Genomic DNA, 9,450 nt, shown 5'->3' with positions numbered 1-9,450 from the left:
AGAATGCTGAAGCGGCTCTGAAATCCCCGCGAACTATACGCGGTTCGTAAAAACCAAACTACGCACTGCCGTACTGACGCACGCAATAACGTAGGAACTAACGCACGTACTAACGTGCGTACTTACAAGGATCCGCACACTCGCGCCGTTTTTTCTTTCATAATAGAGTGCGACGCGTCGTCGCACACCCTGATCTGAAGCGCCAGTGAATGTGTAGGCCACGTCGGCGCTCGGGGCCAAAGTGAAACCAAAATTTGAACCCGAGCTCTTACGTGGCAACCGGACGCTCTTGCCACTCGGCTACCGCGCCATCACACATTGCCACGGAATAACCCGTCGCAGACAGCAAACCGTAATATGTATTAGAACCCGTTACGCAACTTAACCACTGCATTACCGGCGCCCCCAAAAGCCTGGCCAGGTGTCCATGTGCCATTATACTATTAGGAAAACCAAAAATAATTATAAGCGTTTCACGTTGTTGCGTTGCAGCGGGGCTGCAGAGAGCAGCGACGTCCCGACCGTGTTCCGGGCTGGCCTACACGCCTTAAAACCCGCTGACGCCACCGCTTGTACCGATGAACAAAACCAAACTCACTGCATGTGGACTGTGCTGTGTGTAAGGGGATGAGGGTGATGTTTCAAATGCTGCTTACTCGTCAACCCTCTTGTTCATCTTTCCGTTGAGGTGCTGGTATTTAAGGACCCGTTGAAAAGCTTTCACATGGATATTCGTAGAGATGCCCCCAGAGGTCCGAAGTTCTAATGCCGTCTTGCGGGTGCAGCCGCCCCTGGTGACGCGCAGGTGCTCCCCAAGGCTCGCCGCCGTGACGCCGACCGACCGGCACATGTTATGCAAGTCCCGCCGCTGCAGCCAGTACGTCCGACTGGCGCTGGTGCCTGCCGCCGCGTCTCTTCCGAACGTCTCCCGCACGTCCTTAATAATCCGCGACATTGGCACATCATTCAGCAGCTTTTCTGGAAGTGGAGACGGCAACGTTGGTGTTTGTTTCTGCATTCATTCGCACATGAGTGTGAAGACAGTCGTTCGCTTTCAATGAGGCCGACGGCTTACAACGTGCTGGCAATTTCAAGCGTTCCTAACCGCAACGTGCAATCGGGCATCCCAATGTGCTCGCAGGTTAACACCTGAAACTTTGTGAGTTGCACTCGCGCAGGACACTAGTTATGTCCGAATAAAGTCAAAAGTCTGTGGCACTAGTCTGCGACACTCCAAACATACGTTTTCTCCGTTCTCACCTTTTATGGCAGCTTTATGTAGTTTGGGGATCCTGACATGCGGTATGTTACTCATGTCGGTGGGGTGACCGTAATGGAACGGATGCACCTTCACAAGCACCGTGCCGTCCTCCCGGGTAGTCGCCACGACGTCCGACGTGCAGCGGCAGCCCAGCTTGCACGTGCCCTGCGACTTGAGCCGCCTCTTCCCGGTTCCTGCCGGTGCGTACACGCCGGACCGGGAGCACAAGTAGCGGGCCGTTGTACCGCTCCGGGGTCGGCTGGAGGCGATGTTGTACACCACCCCATTGGCTGCCTCGTACTGGGCCTTCCAAGCCTGAAATTCTGAAACATGGTGGTTTCTTCAGCATGCCTTTTAAAAACTAAGCCGCGCGTGGGCTTTCAAACACCGGCCAGATCTTTGAAATGACAACATACATATATGTTGGGCTAAATATCACAATAAATTCAACATGGATTGTTTGTCACAAATGTTGGAGATGACAATGACTGTGGTTCCTGTATGCTATAATACAATTTCGAACGCCTTATGCAGAAGGCAGATAATCTTGCATGGTACAATGGAGTAGGAATGTTGGTAACCAACATCAAATCTACCACAAACAAAATCTTTTTACGACAAATCTATCCCTGATTACGTCATATGCCACACACCGCCGTCAATCAACGATAATGGGTGAAGGGATGTGAACGTTTTCGCAAAGCAACATGGCTTAGATGTCATAAACAAGGAATGACGAGAAAATGCCTATGACAGCATAGCACATCTAAACTGGAAATACATTCCGCAAGCTAGCACGCTCTACCACCTTATGCTAATTTCGCTGTGATATACAACGTTGGACTGATTAACCAATGTGGTCAGCACAAAGCTATCACTGCACACTGTTAAAGTTTTGACGACATTTCTTACGCAACGATGGTAATGCAACGGAAGGACCGGCGATCGCGTTCAGCGAGGGCATCCAGCTGACGTAGACGATGAACATTACTGTCGGGGGATGCGGCGAGCACATCTTACTGTTTTAAGGTTTCAAAAATATGAAAACAAAAATATTCCATCCGCGGTATCTTGGGTACACAACGCGGGTGAACCGATAATAAGCCCACATCAAAGCGACAAGACGCTACGGATATGCAGTTTGTATGTTGTTCACGTACCATCCACGGAGTTAAACTCCTCTGTCAGCGAGTGGGTCGCCGCATCAATTCCATGCCGTTTGGCGAGATGCTCTCTGAGACCGATCACCGACCAGAAGGTTTCCGTGCAAGGCTCCCCGTCCGAAACCTCCTTGCATATCTGCAGACAATAGCGTGCCACATGTTAAATGAATCAGGAAATCTGAGATGTCCTTGTCTGCACGTCCAATACAGCAGACTGGTACTTACAAACAAATGGCATGAAAATCGCTCCCAACAGCAAGACTATACTGTGGTAGCGAGGCAAAATCCTTGAGTCATATCGCTGTTCATTAAACATATTTTTACTATCAAGGTACCAGGCCGACAGCATTACGAAAACAGCTCAAAAATTTGCCGCGACGAGTGACACGGCTTGGCCCAGTAGCACTACTATCTAGAAGGTTTCATCTTTCCCAGCACTGATCAAAGGATACTGCAGTTTTCAGCATAGAAAATCGGAACCCTCGTAAATTGTGCTGTATCAGTGCTAGGATGTTTACTATCCCCTGCTTGTGTTCAAATGATCTTGCAACGCTGTAATGCGAACAAAAACAGCTTCTTCTCTTTGAAACAAGGAAAAGTAGCTTTACAATGCTTAACAAGCCGCGAAACACGATTGGCGACCAGGCCCAGACCAGGACAGCGCGCAGCACTGACACGAGACACGCGCAGCTGGACGGCGGGATGTCAGAGGTGGATTGGAAAACGTAAGTTGACGTGTGCGGCCGGGCCCCAGTGCTCGAGCGCAACCCTTGGATCCGCGCCCTGTGGGCAGGGCCTTACCAAGAACTGAACAGTTATGGTTAGTTATGTCATTGGGGCTTTACGACGCACTCAGCTGCTGAGGCTATATGGCGTCGCCTGCCTCTCACCCTGGCAGAAAGGGCGGACACCGCGGGGAATCGAACCCCGTACCTCTGGTTTCCCAGACGCGCAGTGGTTGACGCAGACGCCCTAACCACTACACTACCGGCACCCCGCTACGGTTAATTAGCATCGACGTCACCCAAGCCGATTGCCGAGGGCGACGGAACGGTTAGCCAGAGCCAGGCGGCAGCAACTCCGAGGCGCTTGGTCGTGAGACAAACGCTCGCTTACTGAGCTAAACCATCCACCATCCCCTGAGTCGTGGGCATTACACTTTTAAATGGTTTATGTCTGAGAATCTCGGCAAGCCAGGCAGGCTGCAGTACTGGCAGCCGTTGCCAGACTTGACACCGCCGGGCCGACCAGAGTCGACACACGCCCGCAACGCTGTGTGGCGACGAGTCAAGAGCAACTCGCAGCGACAGCGGGCTCACAAGGCCAGCCGGTCTTCAGCGGCGGAGAGCACCCGCGGAGTCCGGCCGGAGGACAGCTCCGGCCGGGCGTGAGGCGCAGGCCGTAGACCGAAGTCGACGACTCCACGCGCGACAGACAAGGCCTGTTGGTGGGACAAAACCCGGACGGAGGTGGCCCGGCGGAGCGCCGAGGTCCGCATCCACAGGCTCCGCTGTCAGCCACAGAGCGGCATTGATCTGCTCGGAACGAGCAGCGCCCCGAGGCACACGCGGCCTGAGACGCGGACAGCGCGCCGCCCAGCTGACTCTGCTGCCGAAGGCAAACATATATGCTGTACGTACGTTTTTCGAGACTAACTGATACTTGATACTAACTGAAAGGTTGAACAAAAAATGGATTGACTACACGTGATCGATTTCAACTGAATCTAACTTATCAATTAACATAATTAATAAATGAATCACTTCAACTGAATGCTTTGAAATCGTGTAAGACGGTGGAAGCCATCGACCAACGATGCATCAGCAGATGCACTGCATGCAAATGGTCTGAAGAGGCGATCATCAGTTGCCAATACATAGCTCATGAGAAACATGACTGGCAGGGCTGTTTCTCAACTTAAGAGATTGCTGAGGACAAAGGCGGCTCTCAACCACACTACAATGCGCCCAAACCATTCTACCTGACCAAAACGCCTGGGAAACCGCTCACAGATCTCGCTATAAAATGCGCTACTTGAACCATTCACACCTGCTATCAGCGGCGTCATGACAAAAGCTCCCGACGACAGTTTTCATCAATAGCGCCGTACTCGGTCACTCGCTTAGGAAACGTTGAGTTACGATCTGATACGTGTGCCACACAGTCATGTCGCACGGAACTCACCGACCTGTACTGTTCGAGTCGTATCGTAAATCACAACGTACATACTGCTTGTCGACACACTTAATCAATCTGTCCTTACCACACACTGCATATCTAATATTTCATACGAGTTTAAGGTCGATACGTCAGGTAGAGAGCCAGGCCACGTTAAGCTAAGCCCAGGCACGAAAACACGAGTGAATTTGTTGGGCATGCAATTACATGATATACCACGCATCGAATATAGGCCATAGCACACAGAACGCAGGCCTATGCCACGAATCAAAATGCAGGCGGCCAGTTATAACGAGGTTTGAGCTTACCTGCTTATTACGAGCACTGTCTCGATGTGTTTTTGAACGGTGAACCCGCAGCGCCAGTTTCTCTCCCCGGTATTCACACTTGTCGCACTGCAGCTTCTGAAAAGTCACAAACTTGAAGTACGAATGAATGGATTACCATTTGACGCTGCATAGCATGTGCCAGAATGACGGACAGGTTTTTAAATAGCATGTGCATTGGCTGTGTGTTGGAAACACCTCGCATAGAGAGAAATATGCTCATATCGGCACGACTTTCTGAAAAGCACCTGGTGTTTAAATGACAACAGCGGTACGTGCAATTATATCCCACGCCGACTTGCGCCATGATTATGTTTCGTAGGTGCAGAAAAAATGTTCAGTTTGCAATCGGAAACAACTTGTCGACCATTTACCGATAAAACATTGTAAAGAGCTGCGGAGAAATAACTTTGAGGGACCCAAATGATGTACACTTTACCAGGGATAACTTGCATTCAATGAGTCGGGCAGCATGCGACACCTTAGCAGTTTTTCCGCCGAGCCCCTGGGTTTTTCCTACTCAAGGCATGTTTGGCTGGGATCGGTTTTGGTGTTGATGGCTGGCTAACGGACCGTCTGGCCGACATAGGGCGATCCAGTCCGGAGCCAAATAATCGAGTAAGGTGTCTATGGCGCCAACTCATGTTAGACAAACACTTCAGTGGCCGGATGTCCAGCGCTCAGCTGACTGTGGTACGAGCACGGGCTTTTATTGCCACATAAACTTACACAACTAACGGCGCGGACATTGAAATTGCTACGGGGCAACACTGGTAACTTTCCAGATAGCTGAGTGATTTGTAGATGACTTGATTTCACGTCTTTGACTTATTTCTGGTCAGGCTGCTTTGCCTGGCCGTCTGCTTAGATCTGGTTGTTAAGATACCAAAAAAAAGATTGAAAACGCTATAAAACGGATGGGCTTAAGCACGGGGATCCGTGGCCAGCTAAATACAACGATGAACGCTTTTGGTGTTACCATTAACCATGTTCTGCTGCATCGTTACAGGTTAGCCTGGTGGCACTGCGACGTCGGGCTCTAAACATCTGGACATGGCCTTGAGCGGCGTTCAAATTTTCGCAATTCAGAAGACTTGCATCTCCTATGTGTTAATCGAAAGGGAGGAGAAATCGTAGCAGCAATGCAAACCAAGGCCGTGACTGATTCGACGACTTGCATGCAAATGCCTTGCCGATGTCGCAGCTGAGCTCTTAAAGACCTATGTCAGATGTTGCTGGGTGATGCGTGGTGGGACGATCGGCAGGTGTAAGCTTATAGCTGGAAACTGTGGGAACGTATATATAGCACGTAGCTGCCATAGCCAATTCAATTTTCCAGGACACATAGGCCGCGTTCGACCTGTCGTCAACACGTTTGCTAGCGCCAATCACGGCCCAGCATTCGCCCCACATCACGTCACGTGACCACAAAGTCATATGGCCTGCAACGTCACGCGCCAGCTGACGATGATGCCAGTTTTTGGTCAGCTTGTCAGCATGGGAAGAAGGTGTTACCAGATTAAAAAAACCTCTTACAAGGAAGCGGGAGTTTGATTTGGTAGCTCTTGCGTGGCCGCGCGCGTAAGGTAATGTGGGGACACTAGTCTCTAGTTTGGCAGAAAGGCGACGTAAGATATATAAGGAGGGAATCGAAATGCCATGAGTAGCCATGAAAAGGTGACTGACAGTGATTGGTGTCGTGTGTGGTTATGTTCCCCAGTAAATTGATAGCGTTAACTAAACACTTAAAAAGGGAGAAGAAACGTACGTTAACTGGAAATGACAAGTAGCGCTCAACATACAGGATGGGATGGAATAAATGATGGTAACACCGTAACAGAAGCCACACTTCCAAACATCACTTCATAGGTAGTGCAGTGTGTCATGGTCGCCAGTAACCCGGAATGAGTGTGTGGTCCGAAGTAAAAGGTAAAGGAAGAGGGAAAAGTAAAGTTAAGAAACTCTCCCGTCAGCCCAGACATCGAACGCTCCGGCAGCACGCGTGACGTCACGCATTCCAGCTGATAATCGCGCGGACGACAGATCGAGCAGGACCATAGTGCCACATACACCAAACAGGCCAAAATTACCTGTTCATCATTAAAGTGATCTTTGTGTTTTCTTGCACGGTGCACCCCCAGCGCCAGTTTCGTTCCTCGGAAGTCGCACTGGTCGCACTGCAGTTTCTGAAATGGATGATAACTTTGAATGGAATGCTCCACATTTTAAGATATGCAGGCAAGGATCAGATATGATGAAACAAGCTCACTTATAACGATTTATATACTTCTTAAGTGGAAAAGACTGCTCTACACGCGTCATTCTCTTTAAAGTAATCTACTCCTCGATGCGCCATTGTTGATAACGTCACTGCACTCTGCACAACATGTCATTGTACTCTGCTGCCAGTTGACAGCCGTTAAATCTGGAAATCGCGCTCACGAACGCCAGATATGAACGACCCAAAATTGTATTTTTCCTGGCCCTGATCGCCGAATGGCTCATAAAATGGCAAGATTTAACTGACGGCATTATAAAGTCATGAATGTCAAGCTGACTGAAATACTGTCCGCCCCTATACATTCCCTTTCACGGGCGTGCAGCTCAGAAACTAGAGGGGCTCAGGCCTTGAAAAGGACAGGATGGTGAACAGCACAAAAAGGTCTTCAAGATGGCCATTTTCGTTCAAAACCCCGTCCGGAAATCGTGCTCACGAGCGCGGGATATATATAACTCAAGCATCATTTTTTTCTTTGTCTTGATCGCCGCATGGGCTGTAGAATGGCGGGATTTGAAGTACGTTATTATGACGTCATGAATGCCATGGTGTCCTTGAAATACCCTCCCCGAAAAAGCCTCCCCGTCTCCGCGGGCATGTAGCCCAGAAACTAGACAGGTTCAGGACTTCTGAGGGACAGGGCAGTAAAGTGCACTGAAATGTCTTCAAGGAGAATGTTTCAATTAACAACCCCACAGAAATATGTGACACTCCCTTTGATGAGAGCATAAGACCCTTGACAATATCCCAGCATCCTTTTGAATTAATCCAGATTTTTAAGGCAATCTGGCTCATTGCCTGCACATATAAAGTATCAATAGCAACAATGAGAGCCATACTGGAATAGACACATGGCTTCCTGAAGCTCATCAACTTGTTTTCTCACATGTGAACAGCATGTGTTAAGTGACTGACAGATTGGCAGAGGCAAATTCATAAAGATATCCAAATGAAATGGTTTGTGCACAGCTCTCCCTTCAAGTTGCAATACCTCTGCAAGCTGAGAGTTTTGTTCCCACAAGTTTCAACTTTTTTATCAATCTCACTTTGAAGGCAATCTGGCCTATGGCCCCTGCACATAAAGCATCAATGACAAAGAATGGGAGCAAACACCAGTCAAGACAATTTTGTCTGTGCCCAACACATACTTTCCCATTTTTTAAGATTTCAAACTTTTTTGAAACCTTAGTCATTGGACCAACAGCATGACAACTTATGGTGTGTAGGCTTGCTAAATACATAACTAACATAACAGCTAGCTGCTCCTGACTTTATCATAGCCAGTATTTCAAAACCTGCACGCCATGTTTTGGATATTAAGAATCATCCAAGTGTAGATCAACTTATGTCATATGGCCTGACATATCCAACAGGTTTCTCACTACATTGTCTAGTGCAACAACTTCTGCCCAGGACAATACATACATGACAATATCACACACACTGGCACTATGTAACAAAATAAGTACCTGAAGCTTGGCATGCTGCTCCTTTTCATGCTGGTTTAAATCTTTATTTGAGCAGAACCAGGCTTCACAGTTTGGACAGGTGTATACCTAGAATGAAACATTGCAGCTTAGCATGTTACTGTTGGTTGAATGACCAGCACCATAAACAGGGTTCTTACTCCTGCAACATGAGTGAAATCACAAGGCTTCATCCAGTAAAAATTAGCTGAGCATTCCCTCATATGAATGATCATGTACTTTGGTCTTAGAGCAAAATATGTCACCGACGTAAGTACCACATCAAGCACAGCCATGTAAAACAGCGATTTACACTTACATATTCAGTTAGTATCTCTTGCCCATCATTACCCATGATAGAAACAAACTCTCCGAATCGCACCTTTCAGTGCATGAACGAGTTTAGATCATACAATTACAAATCATTATCGTCCAACGTCCAATGCTTGAATGGGTTAATGACACCGTCACACAAATCCCCACTTCACCCGAAACTATTACGCTATTTTAATACCCTTGGCTCGGTTAATGCAAGGCCACGTAAAGAGAACCAAACTGGCCGGCCATTCTCGCTTCATCTTCTGGCGTGACGTAACTGGTGCCGGGACTTGAATGCGCGGTGGGCCGAGAGGCACCGCACGTGATGATAAGAGGCAACACAAGCATCGAAATATTCGGACAGATAATGCAAAAAGCCGTTATCGGAGGAACATATAAGCAGCCAGCCGCTTGCATATATTTTATAACGAACGTGATGCTGTGCTTCGCAAACCTATGC

General features: G+C 48.6%; 1 protein-coding gene and 1 long non-coding RNA gene across 2 annotated transcripts; both read right to left on the bottom strand.

The window, feature by feature from the left end:
- Positions 1–520: 520 nt before the first annotated feature.
- LOC119090104 (uncharacterized) lies at positions 521–5,235 on the bottom strand. The gene is made up of 5 exons (XM_037212898.1): positions 5,227–5,235; positions 4,911–5,006; positions 2,422–2,560; positions 1,261–1,584; positions 521–978 (listed from the first exon to the last, which is right to left on the bottom strand). The coding sequence occupies exons 1-5, from the start codon at positions 5,233–5,235 to the stop codon at positions 653–655; spliced, it is 894 nt and encodes a 297-aa protein (XP_037068793.1). The 3' UTR covers positions 521–652.
- A 1,802-nt stretch (positions 5,236–7,037) lies between these two features.
- Positions 7,038–9,154, bottom strand: LOC119090480 (uncharacterized). Its single transcript, XR_005093238.1, has 3 exons — positions 8,992–9,154; positions 8,676–8,762; positions 7,038–7,114 (listed from the first exon to the last, which is right to left on the bottom strand). It is a non-coding gene; the product is annotated as an uncharacterized LOC119090480 (long non-coding RNA).
- Between the last annotated feature and the right edge of the window lie 296 nt (positions 9,155–9,450).

This window comes from Pollicipes pollicipes, unplaced genomic scaffold (assembly GCF_011947565.3).
Source record: "Pollicipes pollicipes isolate AB1234 unplaced genomic scaffold, Ppol_2.1 Scaffold_3087;HRSCAF=3621_pilon_pilon_pilon, whole genome shotgun sequence".
Lineage (NCBI taxonomy): Eukaryota > Metazoa > Arthropoda > Thecostraca > Pollicipedomorpha > Pollicipedidae > Pollicipes > Pollicipes pollicipes.
The sequence above is the reverse complement of the archived record's forward strand: the minus strand, read 5'-3'. Positions and strand labels throughout refer to the sequence as shown.

Excerpts from the sequence above, each read along its gene's own strand:
- LOC119090104 (XM_037212898.1), bottom strand. Across the intron at positions 1,585-2,421 it reads GGAGTTTAACTCCGTGGATG|AATTTCAGGCTTGGAAGGCC; the intron begins GTACGTGAACAA and ends ACCATGTTTCAG. Across the intron at positions 979-1,260 it reads ACATAAAGCTGCCATAAAAG|AAAAGCTGCTGAATGATGTG; the intron begins GTGAGAACGGAG and ends CTCCACTTCCAG.